The sequence below is a fragment of the Cavia porcellus genome, unplaced genomic scaffold (genome assembly GCF_034190915.1).
Source record: "Cavia porcellus strain 051 isolate PalLab524CR breed Dunkin Hartley unplaced genomic scaffold, mCavPor4.1 scaffold_18, whole genome shotgun sequence".
Taxonomy (NCBI): domain Eukaryota; kingdom Metazoa; phylum Chordata; class Mammalia; order Rodentia; family Caviidae; genus Cavia; species Cavia porcellus.
The window spans coordinates 57,814,624-57,829,743 of NW_026947501.1; the positions used below are offsets into that span (position 1 = coordinate 57,814,624).

At 59.1% G+C, this 15,120-nt stretch overlaps 2 protein-coding genes across 14 annotated transcripts; one reads left to right on the forward strand and one right to left on the reverse strand.

The window, feature by feature from the left end:
* The first annotated feature begins 979 nt into the window (after positions 1-979).
* Positions 980-14,065, forward strand: Idua (alpha-L-iduronidase). 8 transcript variants are annotated; one of them, XM_013147347.3, is made up of 14 exons: positions 980-1,210; positions 2,042-2,182; positions 10,855-10,943; positions 11,058-11,165; positions 11,388-11,483; positions 11,580-11,782; positions 11,862-12,041; positions 12,114-12,327; positions 12,540-12,752; positions 12,853-12,974; positions 13,047-13,172; positions 13,246-13,326; positions 13,588-13,642; positions 13,830-14,065. In XM_013147347.3, exons 1-13 carry the CDS (start codon positions 1,053-1,055, stop codon positions 13,603-13,605), a joined length of 1,749 nt encoding a protein of 582 aa, XP_013002801.1. In that variant the 5' UTR covers positions 980-1,052; the 3' UTR covers positions 13,606-13,642; positions 13,830-14,065. The 8 variants fall into 8 exon arrangements, 7 of the variants coding, with proteins under 7 accessions (XP_013002801.1, XP_063086131.1, XP_013002798.1 ...); XM_063230061.1 differs by having other exon boundaries at positions 12,126-12,327; positions 13,246-13,322; XM_013147344.3 differs by having other exon boundaries at positions 10,858-10,943; positions 13,246-13,322.
* Positions 1,954-9,556, reverse strand: Slc26a1 (solute carrier family 26 member 1). Of its 6 annotated transcripts, none has more exons than XM_063230060.1 (3): positions 9,034-9,556; positions 4,839-5,454; positions 1,954-4,368 (listed from the first exon to the last, which is right to left on the reverse strand). In XM_063230060.1, exons 2-3 carry the CDS (start codon positions 5,427-5,429, stop codon positions 2,851-2,853), a joined length of 2,109 nt encoding a protein of 702 aa, XP_063086130.1. In that variant the 5' UTR covers positions 5,430-5,454; positions 9,034-9,556; the 3' UTR covers positions 1,954-2,850. The 6 variants fall into 6 exon arrangements, with proteins under 6 accessions (XP_063086130.1, XP_063086129.1, XP_005001598.1 ...); XM_063230059.1 differs by lacking the exon at positions 9,034-9,556 and adding an exon at positions 8,689-9,024 and having other exon boundaries at positions 4,839-7,744; XM_005001541.4 differs by lacking the exon at positions 9,034-9,556 and adding an exon at positions 7,367-9,024.
* Positions 14,066-15,120: the final 1,055 nt, after the last annotated feature.

Genomic DNA, 15,120 nt, shown 5'->3' on the forward strand with positions numbered 1-15,120 from the left:
AAAAACAACCTCTCCCCCCTAAAAAAAAGAAAGAAAGGAAATAAATAAAAATGCCAGGAACCCCAGTCAAATACGTGTTTTATCTTCCAGACCTCTGGACATGTATCTTGTTTCCTTGAGGTTTTGTTGCTTCTGTGTGGCCTTCAGAACTGCCTTCCTTAGGGGCTGGGGATTTAGCTCAGCAGCATAAGTACCTGCATTGCAAGCAGGTGGTTGTGAGTTCAATCCCTGGTACCGATAAAAATGAAAAAAGACAAAAAAATAAAAATAAAAAAAATAAAAAAAAAGAACTGCCTTCCTCGGTACCAGGCCTGTCCTCAGCTCTTCTGTCTCACCTGACCACACTGGGAGCTTCCCTGAGCAAGGCTTGGCTCCTCCTTGGCCACACTTGCAGGAGATGAAGTCCTAGGCCCCTCTCCTCTGCACCTGTAAACTTGCCCTCTCACCAGCTCTAGCCTGATGACCCAGGCTCAAGTCCAGCACCCCAAGGCCCTGGTCACCTTGCTGCTCCAGGGAGGGGTGGGGAGACGAGCAAGCAAGGGCCCCTCACCCTGCTGTGGAAACTGACAGTTAAACACACGATTTAAATCTTAAAACACTGATCCCTGACCGCACCTCCCCAAAGAGCCAGGCCGGCCCTCAGCTGCCCATTACCAGTGGCCATTTGACTGTTGGTTCCCTGTGCCTTTCACAGCAGCCCACGCAGGAAACAACACAGACTGGGGCTGTCTACTCCCACAATTACCCCATCAAGCCTTCCAAGCACCCCTCAAGCGCAGCCCCCACTAGGTCAGCTCTCCCCACCTCTACGTACCCCTGCCCGGCCTTGTCTGGCCTGCAGAGCAACTTCTCCACGCACCCCTGCGCAGGCATCCCGCGCAGACCCAAGGTCCAAGTTTGGTCCTGGTGGGCGCAGCCGCGTAAGATCAGTCTCCAAGGTCAGGGCGGAGTCCCGAGAGCGGAGGCCTCGCCCTCCCGGCGTCACGTGGGCGCCACCGGAGGCGGAACTGGGGCTGCAGCGGAGACCCGCACCCTTTCGCCCCGCCGCGGCCATGCGCCCCCCGCGGTTACACGCCTTGCCGCTAGCGCTCCTCGCCGCACTTCTTGCCGCGGCCTGCGCAGCGGAGCCTGAGACCCCGCACCTGGTGCGCGTGGACGCCACGCGCACACTGCGGCCCCTTCGGCCCTTCTGGAGAAGCACTGGCTTCTGGTGAGCGCTCCCAGGGAAACTGAGGCCCAGGCGAGGTCCAGGCTCCATCGGGATGGGGCTGGCACTACGCTGGGGCTGAGGAAGTGTTGGAAGAGTAAGTTTGCAGGTTTGCAGATCCCAGTCTGGGAAGGCTTGAGAGTCAAGGGCGGAGTTCCCAAGAGGGAGGCCCGTTGCTTCCCGGACTGGGGACTTGTGTGTTTGTCTTGCAGGGGCCGAGACCTCTGGAGAATTGCGGGCATTTTTTTTTTTTTTTTTTTTTTTTTTGGTCCTGGGAATTGAACTCACGATCTTGTGGTTACCAAGCGGGCAGTGTGCCGCTGAGCTATGTTCTCTGCCCGGCAGTTTTTTTTTTTTTTTTTTTTTTAATAGGTAATTTAACCATTTCTCTGAATTGTCTTCCCTGCACTTTTATCGCCCTTTTATCATAGGATCAGGTTCCTGCTCTTTACTTTTCTTTGTTAAGCCAACGTGTGGATTTGAGGATTTCCTTTTCTTTCCTGCCTCAGGGTGCCCACATATTGGCTCAGCCTGTGTCTAGATGTGGGGCTCCCCCCCCAGGGGGAGCCCCGTACTGGGGCCTGGAGCTGCGCTTTTCTGGTGTACCAGGCGCCTCAAGGGCAGCCAGGGAGTGGAGCCAACCTCTTCTCTTCCCTGGGAGGCATAGAGCCATCCCTCTGCAGCAGAGAGAGGTCTTCCATCTGGCACAGGCACAGCCCCACCCCCGAGGACAGGACCACACAACATTCCTGGCCTGGGAGCAGTTTATTGTTCACTGGTACCTGTTTGCCAGCCCTGGTCAGCACCAATGCAGGGCACCCTGTCTGTTCCCAGCCCCCCATTGCCACACGACCGGGCTGACCAGTATGACCTCAGCTGGGACCAGCAGCTCAACCTCGCCTATGTGGGCGCTGTACCCCACGGTGGCATCGAACAGGTCCGGACACACTGGCTGCTGGACCTTGTCACAGCCAGGTAGGTGATGCTGGGAATGGGAGCCAGTATAGGGCCAGGGGCCCTCATTTCCTGTTGGAGCATCTACAGGGGTTGGGAGACTTTCTGGCTGGTATGCTGAGGACAGCTCTTGGTATCTCCCCAGAGGTCACCTTGGGGAACGAGAGTCAGACTGTGTCCTTTGTGTACACTGTGGGCAGGTGGTGTAGCCATGCAGGAACACCGTGCCTTAGGCATGAACTCAGTCCTGGTAGTGAACCCACTGGTGCCTGGCCTGCAGGTATGAGCACCAGGTATGAGGCTCACTCAGGTGTAGGTAGCCTCCAGAAACACAAACCTTCATACCCTGGTCACAATTCCAGCTCCTTCCCGGTAGGACAGGGTCTGGGTGTCCCTCTCCACATTTGCAGGACTCTGTTCTGATATGGTGGCAATATGATGTTCAATAGGGCATAGCCCTTCCAAGTTCAGGTCAAGGCACACTGTGGGCACTGGTCCAGAGGCAGAGTTTTGGGTGACTGAGCACCAGGTTCTTCTGTGTATTCTAGTGCTGCCCCCCATTCCCAGGGCCAGAGCCAGAGTGGATCTCTGGTATGACTCAGGCCCTGGAGTCACCCCCAGAAAGGTGCTCAGTGACGGTGATCTCCAGACATCTGCCTCAGGCTCCCAGAGTACAGGCCATAGCACTTTTAGAGGACAGAGTTGGTGGCCACCAGCTCCCCATAGCGGGCCTGTGCAGCCTCCACAGCGCTGTGCACACTGGGAAACAGCTGCTCATCCTCCATTCCCTGGTCCTCTCCCAGAAAGCCCCCTTTCTGGAGGGTGTCTCTCACCGAGGGGCTGCAACAGGCCAGTAACAGGTTGACACCCAGGGCCCTGTAGTCTCGGCGCAGGTCTTGCAGCATGGCTATGCCAGCCATGTCCAGGAACAGTAGAGGGGCGCAGTCAATGACCACTGTGTGGAACCCAGCTGCCATGGGCACCAGCCTGGCTCCACTGCTCACAGGGTCCTTACCCTCCACAGGGTCCCCCTCAGCTGCCCCCAGCTCCAAGCCCTGTGCTTTCCTCCTGGCAGCTGAGCACCCCACATCCAGCCCAGTGAGGCTATAGAGTGACCGAAGGAAGAAGGCCTTGTTGGCATAGCAGAGTGGTCCCGCAAAGCGGAACACCTGCACCCCAGCTGGGGGCACCAGGCCCTCAAACTCTGTGGCATCCTCGTAGAAGGCCGAGTCCCCAATGCGGGCAAGCAGGGCAGCCTTGGGGCGCTGTGTGCGTCCCACCAGGCTTAACAATGAGAGGAGTAGCCCAGTCAGCAGCCCGGCCTCCACACTGACAAGCACACAGGTGGCTGCGGTGGCTGCCCAGACCAGCGCATCAGCTGGGCTCAGCCGAAACAACTGTGGAAGATCCCTGACCTTGCGCAGGGCGCCCCGAAGGCTGGCCACGATGACACAGGCTAGCACACTGCGCTGTAGGTCCTGGAACAGTGGCGCCAGCACCAGCAGCACCAATAGCACTACAGCTGCGCTGACCAAGCTGGACACCTGTGTCCGGCAGCCAGTGGCTGTCTTCACCAGACTCTTGGACAAGGCAGCGCCGGTGACATAGCAGTGGAAGAAGGCAGGCAGCACATTGCAGCAGCCCACGGCCAGCAGCTCCTGGTTGGCACGGACAGAGTAGCCATGGCTGCGGGCAAACATCTCGGCCAGTGAGATGGAGAAGGCTGAGCCCACCAGAGCCAGGGACACAGCGTCCAGTGCCACATGCTGCATCAGCTCCAGGTCTGGTGCTTGCGGGGGCACAAAGCCGGTGGGGATGTCGCCTGCCACGTTTGAACCAAAACGCCTGTGGAGTTGCCCAAAGTGGGAAACAAGTGTGGCCACCACGATGACCAGCAGCTCTGTGGGTAGCGGTACCCTCAGGTGGCGCCGGTAGCGGTCTGAGAGCTCCTTGCCTGCCAGCAGCACCACCAAGCACACGCCACTGGTGACTACATCACACACGTTGGCTTCCCCCAGGCCATGCAGCAGACTCAGCCACGTGCGGACCACCATCCCAGGGCCCTGGTGCCGGGGGACCCGCACACCCAGCATGTGTCTGAGCTGTGAGGTCAGGATGGTCACCGAGGCCCCCATGGCAAAGCCATCCAATAGTGGCTGTGAGAGATAGGCAGACACGAAGCCCAGCTGGAGGACGCCCATGAGGACCTGTGGACAGAGCACGTATCTTTCAGACCATCCTGCAGGAACCCTGTGCCCCATATCACAGAGCCCACCAGCCCACAGATGCCAAGACATGCTCCGTGTTCTGCACACACCTGTGCAGTGGCTGGAATGCTCATATCTCATCAGTGTAGGGGTTTGTCAGGGGCAGCCCCCTCTCTTGCACAATGAGACCCTGGAAGGACTGCAAGGCCACAGATGGCAGCCCTCCTGAGGCTCTTGGGACAGGAGGCCAAATGAGTCTCAGTCTCATTCATCTGTGCTACCCTGCCCGTGGTGCTGCTAGGCTTGCTCCTACCTTGTCCCCAACCCATCTTACTTTTTTCTCATGGGGCTCTGGCTTGGGGCTTCAGGGCAGCTCCTGCCCTTCCCTGCCCTGAGCTTCCTCCCAGCTTCCATGGTGGTAGGTGGTGAGCACTAGAGGGAGGGCAGCCTGCAGGGCACTTGTTCCTCACCTGGTAAATCCCAGTCATCAATGTGAGTGCAGTGGCCACACGGATGGCATAGCAGTCCCGTCCACAGTCCTGCAGTCCAGGCTCCAGCGTGGTCACTGAACTGTTAAGGATGCTGCCATTTTCCCTGGACCCCAGCCCATCCTGGGAAGGGTCAAAGCCTGCCAGCTGGAGCTCTCGGTCCACCACCTGCCCCACTACGAGGCACAGCAAGCTGAAGATACCCACAGACACATGGTGCGAGGTGCCCAGGAGAAAGTAGATGAGGTTGGCAAAGAAGGACGTGTAGAGGCTGTAGATGGGCTGCAGTCCAGCCAGCAGAGAGTAGGCAATGGCCTGTGGCACCAGGATGATGCCGATGACCAGTCCAGACATGACATCGCCTGCCAGGTATTCCCGGGGACGGTACTGACACAGCCAGTGTGTGACAGGGATCAGGTCCTGTACTAGTGCCCAGGCCTGTGGCATGCTGCACCTGCAGCTCTGCTGCAACCTGGCCTTCAGTGTCTCTACCAGGCCTCGGGGCTTGGGTGGCTGCCTGCGGACCAGCACCAGACTCCCACCCTGCTGTGGGGTGTTAGGGGATACATCCATCCTGTAGTGCTTAGCCTCCACCAGCCTGCAGGGAAAAGCAGGCATGGTCAGATCTGTGCCCACTCAGAGCCTGGGAGCAGGGTGCAGACCTGGTCCCAGGCAACAGCATATGCTCCTGCTTCCTGCCCCACTGACCTCAGGCACAGGCTTGCCGCCGCTTGTGGATGGATGGTGGGTGTTGAGTGCTAGCATCTGGTCTCTGGGGAGATGTTATTGTTGTACCTTAGCATGTAGGGGGTTGGGGTGCTGGCAGCAGCATAGATGTTCAGTCCAGGCTCAGTGCTGGCATGGGCTCTGTAGCTCCTACTTGAAATCCACCCTGAAGTCCTGAAAGTGGTGCCTGGGGGACCCCACAGCCCACACAGGGCTCAAGCCAGAGAATGTAAAAGAGGCTGCTGTGCAGCCCTGACCTCCAGCTGCCCCTTTCCCCTCCCCAGCGCTGGTCCCTACTGTCCACAACATGCCCACAGCAGTGTCCTTATCCCCTTGCTCATCCACACCCTTGCCCACTCTCCTGTGAACACCTCAGGCTCTAGGTGTGGCAAGGCACGTCCTCTGCATCCTGTTTAGTTATGTGGATCCCCCACCCCAGATCTGTGCCTATCCTACCCTCTCCTTGCCCTGCTCCAGATGGAGAGATGAGACTCCTGAGACATGACGGGCCCTTTCCCTAAGTGCTGAAGGCCCTTTCAGACATACAGTGTGCCATGGTCCAGACATGCTGCTGTGCAAACAGTGGCCTAGCCATCCCAGCACTTCTGACCTTGCCTGGCCTGGACAGCTTGTGGCGCCAGCGAGGCGGTGCTCAGAGCCCACACTGTCCACACAGGTGGCCTTGGGTTTGTCCTGTTTCAGGCTCCAAAGTACTTGTTTTTAAAATTCCCCTCCCTCGTGGCAAGGTTAAACAAATAGTGTGTTGCCACAGCGCAGGACCCCTAGTTTATACCCATTCCCACTGGCACCAAGCTTCCTTGAGATGGGAGATTGGTGGTCCCAGCCTGCTGGGGGCCCAGTGTTTGAGAAGTGTTGTGAGAACCATGACCTCTTCTCCCTAATCCCCTCCCACATAAGTCCCTGGACACCTTAAGCTTACCCCTCAAGTCAGGGGCACTGATCCTGACTTTAGATGCTGCCCACTCTGTGCTCAAATGTCCCTCAGAGAAATGGTAAGATCTGTTTCTGTTCCACCGCGCCACCCAGTGAGCTGCCTCTGCTGTGGCTGGGTTGTTCGAGTATATGAGTCTTACCTGGGGGGGCCTTCCAGACTTGAGACCTTAGATATCGAGGGCCTGGGCCTGCTCCCGGGTGGATCTCTGAGCCCAGCAGGGACAGTGAGGGTCTGGCGCTGACCTCCTGGAGCACTGTGTGTGCTGGACTGTTGGTTCAATTATTTACTCCAAAGACTGCTGAGTCATGGGTTTCCCAGATGCCTGACTGTTACCTGAGCGGCTAATCCAGTGGGCTAATTCTGTAAATTGTACCGTAATCAGAGGCTCACAAATAATTACAATTATTCAGGCCTCCAATAAGCTCCTGCACTAGGAGTGGGGCTCCAGCTGCAGGAGGGATAGGTGAGGAGAGGAGGGTGAAGCAGGGTGCACCCCAGCTCCCTTAACTCCAGGTTCCAAGGCCAGTGCACTGCTTCGCCCACACTCCAGGCTGGTCCTTGTCCTACAAGGGCCTGCTCTGGTCTGAGTGGAAGCAGGGTAGAAACCATCACACCTAGCAAGCCCAAGCAGCCTTCTGCCCGGTGGCTGTTTTGTGTCCTCCCATGAAAGGCAGGCACCAGGCTGCCAGTGTGCACATGGTACACAGCCCTGTGCAGCAGGGGTCCTGGGTTCCAGCTCAGCCCCAGGTTGACCCAACCTGACTGGCCAGGTGCCTGGGCTCCAAGCACCCTATCATTGGCATTGGTCGGACCAATGGTATCTACTAACCTCAAGGTAGATGATCCTTAGAATGTCTGAGTTCATGCGGCACCTGCGATGCTTAGGGTGAAAGTGCCAAGGGCAAGCTTCATTTTTTAAAAGTAGTTCAGACTCTCGGGTCCCATCTGGAGGTGGGTGATAAATCTGCAGCCAGGTGCTCGCTCATGAGTGAGTAGCTGTATCCCATAGCACAGTTCCCTTCCAAGGTTGACTTTGGCCTCGGGGGAAGGGCTTTCTTGATGGGGAGGCGTGGTTAATAGGCTGTTCAGTGGGGTTGGAGGACTAAGCTGTCCTGGTCTGCTACCCCTGCAGCCTCCAATGAGGACCAGACCGGCATGGGTCTAGGCACAGAAGGCCACAAACCCTGCTGTTCCTTGCCCAAGGTGCCTGAGAGGAGAATTAGGATTAACAAGTGTTTTGCAGAACTAGCTGAGACCCTGGGGCTCCAGGACAGGATGATGGGGGGTGGGCACATTCCCAGAGAAAGGAGGTCCAGTCCTTCTCCATGCTGGAGCCTCCTCCATTGGCCTCCTGCATCCTACCGGGCTCCGCACAGCCATAGGCCTGGCCAGAAGCTGCACTTAAGGCATGGCATGTGGGTGAATGAGCATGGAAGGAAGAGCCTGGGCCAGCCAGGCTGCAGAGCTTGACACCCCAGGGTGGAGTGCCCCACCTTGTTCTCAGGACCCTTGCCAGATACCCCCTCCTACCAGTCAAGTCCTATCACTACTCTGGGAGACTCCTTTGGGGCTGCAGGGCCTGGACCTTCTTCCACCCAGCATTGGGGTGGGAGTGTTGTTTGCCTGCTGCTTGGGAGCTGTGGCTGGAAGGAGCCCTTCCTATGGGTATAGTGGGGTGGGTCACAGTGCCTCCTGTGAGCAGATAAAGGATTCTTCAGTGCTGGAGGACAGCCACTGACAGTGATCTGCTCGGTTACTCGCAGAGGGGCTGTGGGACAGTCCCTGGGAGGACTGCAGGGAGGGGGGGTTGGAGGAGGGCAGGGCTGGGAGATTCTGGGCTCAGGGAGCAAGGGCTCACTTGGGTGCACAGAGAATGGGGACTGCCCTTGCCTCGCCCTGTCCTGCCTGCTGCCAACCTCTGATGAGCACACGCCCTCAGGCTGCATCTACCCCGTTAGTGCAGCGGGACCCCTTGGCCTCCCGTTTCTCCTTCGGGCCCTCCCACTCCGCGCGTAGAGAACCATAGCTCTGCAGCCCTTTGGTTCAGTCTCTGGTCCAGCCCTGTGCAGGTGCTGACTGCCTTCACTCTATCTTCGCAGCGACAGTTTACAGTGTGAACGCAGTGATTTCAAAGCACACGATGTTCCCTACCGCGGCGGGGCGCACTGGGCTCGGGGGTCAGGCCTCAGCTTCCCGGTGGCTGGAGGCGAGCCTGCTCAAACTCCTAGGCCTGGACAGCAGTGCAGGGCAACCTCTTCTGGGCCAGCGCGTTGTTTCCAGGGGCGGAACCGTGTTGCGCGCTCCGGGTACGCTGGGCTACCCGCCAGAGAAGGCACGGCCCCGCCGCTCACCTTGCACGTTGTCGCCCGCTCCCTGTGCGCTGAGGCCCCTCCTTCCCTCACGCCCGGGCACGCGCGTCTCTGCGTGCGCGAGCGCCTCTGCCTCACACTTTGCGCGCAGAGCCCCGCGACTTGCGAACGTGCATGAGTCTCTTACCCTGGTGCAAACGTGGCCGTCTCTCCTCGCCCCCCAGCACCCTGGCTGCGCGCTCCCTCTTGTCGCGCACGCGCTCTCTCTCACCCGCTTGGCTTACGCGCTGCTTTGAGCCTGGGGCGGGTGCTGGTGCGATGAATGGGCTCTTGTGTGGCTTCCGGGCCAGCGGCAGTGCGCCCTACCTCGCCAGCTCGGCCCCGCTCCTTGGAGGGCTCGCACCCCTGCGGGGGCCAAAGCGACAAAGCTGCGCAGAGACCGTGGGATGAGAGGTCCTTCGGCGGCGGGGAGACAGGGGTGCCCCGCACCTCCACATTCCTGGTGCTGAGGCCTTCGGATGGCCAGTATTGGCTGGAGACGCCTTTGAAGGAAGCATGGCTGTCAGAAGCGTTGCTCCTGCAGTGCACGGCGCCGTTTGGAGTCGTGGTCGGGATGGGAGCTCTGGAGCCTGAGCACATCTGTATTCCAGCGACATCTATTGTTACTCAAGTATCCGTCGTTACCCAAGTATCCGTCGGGTATTCACTTGCTGCTGGTTACAATCTTTGGATGGAGGGGGAGGGGAGCGTGGAACCCGCAGGCCATCGTGGACCCTGGACAGAGGGGACAGTGGAGGGGGAACAGAGGGTGTGGTAGGGCTGGTCCTAGGCCTTGTACATCGAGGGAAGGGTCTTGGGAACTGGACTTGCAGTGTCTAGGTCAGCACTAGGCCGGCCAGGCTGTGGCACTGTGGTGACATATTGTGCTATCCACGTGGTACCCTGCCCTTGTCCCTGCCCCACTCTCGAGAGCCCATCCATGGCATGGCATCCTCACCAGCACAGTCTTGGGTGGCTGGCACCATACTGCAGAACCCAAGCCAGTGTTGGAGCTGTCCCTGTCCAGCGCTCAACCCCATGGCCATGCCATGGTTCTAGACACCCTCAGCTCATCTTGAATTCCACAAGGGACACTGTCCCCACCACCTTGAAGACCCATCTGTTCTAGTGTCTCAGTGCCCCCCAGGGAGTCCACTGCAGCCCCCACTGGACTTCCTGCTCCTACTTCAATCGATCAGTTTTGAAATGCCGAAACTCCAGGGGCCCCATTCATTCCCAAGTCAGCATCCAGACATGCATGGCCCCTGGCTGCCCTCTGCTCTCAACCCCCGAGAACCCTTCCTACCTCAGGGCCTTTGCATGTGGCAATGCCCCAGACATTCTCATGCTACTGTGTCCTTCAGAGAGCCCCTTCCTCCTGGCCCTCAGCCCCATCACAACCCTTGTATATCCGGCATTCTATTCCAGGCCCAAGTGGCTGCCCAATAACGCCAGTCCTTTGTGGCCTGACCCAGGGTGGGACAGTTTAAGGCAGAGGCTCTCCATCTTTCTGCTCTTCCATATTGCCCATTGAAGGCCAGAAGAGGGATGAAAGTGCCACTAGGCCAAATCTGGGGTCCTGGCCTCCAGGAGCACTACCAGCTTATCCCCATTCCTCCCCACAGCACCCCACTTCAGGTAGGCTGTCTTCAGGTAGACTCTGTCCCCTCAGCACTCCAGCCTACTCATCCTGCTGCCCCTTAGCTGTACTGAGTCCTCTATCCCAAATCATTCATCCTTCAAAGGCTTAGGGGTGGGATGACCTGCGCAGTTCAGCTCATACTAGGCTGTGAGTGGCTTAGAGGCCTCCTTGGTGTTGGTGTTTTCCAAAGGCAAGCACCCCATCCAGGAGCCTGGATCCTCCTGCCTGGCACCAGGCAGTCTCCCTGCTTGCTCACGTGTGGACACAATTCCAACAGGGAGCACCGAGATGCACTGCTGAACCCCTCTGATCCCAAATGTCCTTCAGCAGGGGGGCTGCCGGACAGGGCCTGAGGTACAATTTCACTCACCTGGACGCCTACCTGGACCTCCTCCAGGAGAACCAGCTCCTCCCTGGTTAGTAGCCACCCTAGCCTCTTCTCTCTTCTGTGGCCCTTCTGGTGGCAGTGTGCTCAGGACAGGGATGGTGCCAGGCAGCTGGTGGCAGTGGGCATTGTCCCTGTATTGCAGGGTTTGAGCTGATGGGCAGCCCCTCCGGACACTTCACAGACTTTGAGGACAAGCAACAGGTGTTTGAGTGGAGGGACCTGGTCTCCATGCTGGCCAGGAGATATATCGGTGTGTAGGAGAGGGCTATGGGGGGGCTTCCCTGGAAGATCCCCCATCCTCCAGGCCACCCCGAATCTTCTGTCACGAGCCTGTTGAGCCAGGGTTTCCAGGAGGTGGGGAACCACCTCAAATCAGGCAATCAGTCCCATCCCAATCTCCACCCTGTGTGCCCAGCTCAGCCCTCAGTGGGTTTGGCCCTCACTGGTCCTAAGGGTGGAGGCCATTCTGCAGGCAGGTATGGCCTGGCACAGGTCTCCAAGTGGAACTTCGAGACGTGGAATGAGCCGGACCACCATGACTTTGACAATGTGTCCATGACAGAGCAAGGTGAATGATGCTTGCTGGGGTCCTGCAGGGTCCCTAGGGTGGGGTTGGGGGTAAGGAAGTTCTCCAAGGACAGTGGGGACCCTCCTTCCCCTCCAGGCTTTTTTAACTACTACGATGCCTGCTCCGAGGGTCTGCACGATGCAAGTCCCGAGCTGCAACTGGGTGGTCCCGGTGACTCCTTTCACCAGCCTCCGAGGTCCCCACTCAGTTGGGGCCTTCTGCAGCACTGTGCCCATGGCACCAACTTCTTCACTGGCAAACGCAGTGTGCGGCTGGACTTCATCTCCCTGCACAGGAAGGTGAGTCCTCCACTCCTTACTCCCTACTTTCTGGCCAGGCCATCCAGCTCCGTATGCTGACACCTTGCCCTTGCCACAGGGTGCAGGCAGCTCAATTGCCATCCTGGAGCAGGAGGCCAGGGTCCTAGGCCAGATCCAGCAGCTGTTCCCCGAGTTCAAGGACACCCCCATTTACAATGATGAGGCAGACCCGCTGGTGGGCTGGTCGCTGCCGCAGCCCTGGAGGGCAGATGTGACCTATGCGGCCATGGTGGTGAAGGTGGGCCGGGACTTCCTGCTGCGGGTGGAGTGGCTGGGCCTACTGAGGTCCCAGCTGGCCTGCCATCTGTAGGTCATTGCCCAGCACCAGAACCTGCTGATTGCCAACGCCAGCGCTTCAAGCTACAGGCTCCTGAGCAACGACAACGCCTTTCTGAGCTACCACCCACACCCGTTCTCACAGCGCACGCTGACGGCGCGCTTCCAAGTCAACAACACGCAGCCACCGCATGTACAGCTGCTGCGCAAGCCGGTGCTCACGGCCATGGGTCTGCTGGCCCTGCTGGGTGAGCGGCAGCTGCCCGGGCGGCCAGGGGACTGGGCCAAGGTTCCGAGGTAGAGGCAGGACGGTTGATCATGAGCAGAGCGCTGGTTCCCAGCCATGCTTTCTCGGGATGCAGCCCCCGCCCCGCCCAGCCCGGACCCGGGGTACAAGAGCACAGAGATGCAGCGGGGCAGGGTGGGCACAGCGCCCCGTGACAGACCCTCGACCTTCCAGACGGAGAACAGCTCTGGGCCGAGGTGTCTCGGGCCAGCGTGGTGCTGGACAGCAACCACACGGTGGGTGTCCTGGCCAGCGCCCACCGACCTGAGGGCCCCAACGACGCCTGGCGCGCCACGGTGCTGCTCTACGCAAGTGACGACGTTCGCGCACACCCTGGCCGCAGGGTGCCGGTGACCGTGCGCCTGCGCGGGGTCCCGGCTGGGCCGGGTGAGTGGATCGAGGGACAAGGCCGGATGTGGGGCGGGGCGGGGCGGGGCGGGGCGGGGCGGGGCGTGGAGAGCCAAGCCCCCTGCGTCCCACCTCGCAGGGCTAGTCTACACCACAAGCTATCTGGACAACCAGCTTTGCAGCCCGCAGCGCGAGTGGCAGCGTGCTGGCAGCCCAGCCTTCCCCTCGGCGGCGGAGTTCCGCCGAATGCGCGCTGCAGAGGTGCGTGGGCGCGAGAGGCTGGGGAGCCCCAGGGTCCAAGGCGGGCGCCAACCTAGTCTCCTATGTCCCCAGGACCCAGTGGCCGCCGCACCGCAGCCCTTCCCCGCCGGTGGCCGCCTGACGCTGCGTCCTGAGCTCGCATTGCCCTCGCTGCTGCTGGTGCACGTGTGTGCGCGTCCTACGGAGCCGCCAGGCCAGGCAAGTGGCCCCGAGGCTCCCCTTCCCCAGGATGCCCGGTTCACTCACCCTCACACCTGCTTCTTGCCACCAGGTGACCCGGCTCCGTGTGCTGCCCCTGACCCGAGGGCAGCTGGCTCTGGTCTGGTCTGACGAGCGAGTAGGCACCAAGTGCGTGAGTGTAGTGTGACCCCTGGTGCCCACCTGTCCTCACCCCACCCTCCGCTGCACCCTGTAGTTACTGGCTGTGCCGCTCCATCCACTTCTTCCTAGATGCATCGTATCAGGTTGCCCTGTGTGGGGCGTGGGGTCCAGCTACCCACAGTGTGCACTCTGCGCCAAGCAGGAAGAATGCCAGGAAGGAGGCTGGCAGGAGGAGATTGTGGCCACCCAGGCCCCTATGGGCCACTGACCCTCCCTCTACTGCCCTCCCCAGGTGCCTGTGGACTTATGAAATCCAGTTCTCCCCGGACAGCAAGGTGTACACACTGGTCAGTAGAAGGCCATCGACCTTCAACCTCTTCATATTCAGCCCAGGTGCACCCACGGCCACAACCTAGGGTTCAGCCCCTCCTGTGCTGGATCTCACACATAGCTGGTGGGGTGGGCCCAGGGATTCTGGGGACATGGTGGGTTCAGGTACACTCACTAAAAGTCTCACATACCTTGTGTTTGCAGATACAGCTGTTGTCTCTGGCTCCTACCGTGTGCGAGCAGTGGACTATTGGGGTCGGCCAGGCCCCTTCTCTGACCCTGTACCATACTTGGAGATCCCTGTTTCCTGAGAGCCACCAGCTCCAGGCTGACCAGTCCGGAGCCAAAATGGGCCTGCTGACCACTGACTGGTCAGCTAATTGTTGGCTTCATCTGTTCCTACCCACTCCATGCTTCTAAAGTGCCTTTCTGCCCATCCATTTTGGGGTCAGCCTCTGTGGACTGCTTGGGTAGACAGGCTGGGACCAAGGAAAGCACAGAGGAGAATAGTGAGGACCCTTTTCTGCTTTCTGCTGGTTAGTGCCCCAGGCTATGGAGGGGAGTTGCTGCAGGGGCCTAGAGCACTGCTGGGGGGGGGCACTTAGCAGACTACAGCTGGTAGAGAAGGCCTCCAGTGCCCAATGTGTCCATGTGACCCCTCTGTCCATCCTGGCTCTTTGAGGCTACAGGGCTAGGGCATAGTGGGCAGGAGTATAGCTGCTGTCCACTTCTAGGTGGCCCACTGGACACATATGTCCGTGTACCACTTCTCTACATTTCCCTTCTTGCCAGCAGCCCCGAGGAAACATGTCAGGAAGCCTTTGGCAAGGAGTAGCCTGGTGGCAGCTCAAGGCTCCTATTTGGGGACGCTGTGTATGCCCTATCCTCATTGTGGTGGGCCACTGAGTCATGTGGCTAGTGGCTGGCGTTGGGTGTCCAGTGGGGCGCAGCATCAAGTCTGAAACTGCATTCCAGGTGGAAAATGGGATGTGGCAGCAGAGGTAGCCATCGCCTTGGTCCGATGGCTGTCCACCATTGGCACCATGTTGTACCACAGCCTGACCTGCTGAGCCCTTTCCTGCCAGTGTTACGTGTTGTCCAGGAAGTGGGTGAGCCCCCACCCAGAGTCCCACCCAGCTTCAGGCTTGGAAGGAGTGACAAGGACATCTCATCTTTCTGCAGGGCATGCTGCCATTTCACTGCTTTCAGATCCACACTTCCTGCAGCATTCTGGGGTTTCTCTCCCACCATGTGGGAAACTTGGCCCACTGAGGCATCTAGGGTGTACATTACCTCTTGCTCATCAAGTCTAGTTAGCAGAATCAAGACTCCGTTGCCAACACTGGGAGGCTGAAAGTACACAAATTCAAGCCCAGCCTTGGCAACTTTCAGATTTAGCACTTTCTCACAACATAACTTTCAAACGGGGGACCTGGGAGAAGCCAGGTGTGGCAGTACACACTAATCCCAGCAGTCAGGAGGCTGATACAAGTGT

Excerpts from the sequence above, each read along its gene's own strand:
- Idua (XM_013147342.3), top strand. The coding sequence starts at position 1,053 with ATGCGCCCCCCGCGGTTACACGCCTTGCCGCTAGCGCTCCTCGCCGCA. Across the intron at positions 11,166-11,387 it reads GCTGGCCAGGAGATATATCG|GCAGGTATGGCCTGGCACAG; the intron begins GTGTGTAGGAGA and ends GCCATTCTGCAG. Across the intron at positions 13,643-13,829 it reads ACAGCAAGGTGTACACACTG|ATACAGCTGTTGTCTCTGGC; the intron begins GTCAGTAGAAGG and ends TTGTGTTTGCAG.
- Slc26a1 (XM_063230059.1), bottom strand. The coding sequence starts at position 5,474 with ATGCCTGCTTTTCCCTGCAGGCTGGTGGAGGCTAAGCACTACAGGATG. Across the intron at positions 4,369-4,838 it reads TGATGACTGGGATTTACCAG|GTCCTCATGGGCGTCCTCCA; the intron begins GTGAGGAACAAG and ends CTCTGTCCACAG.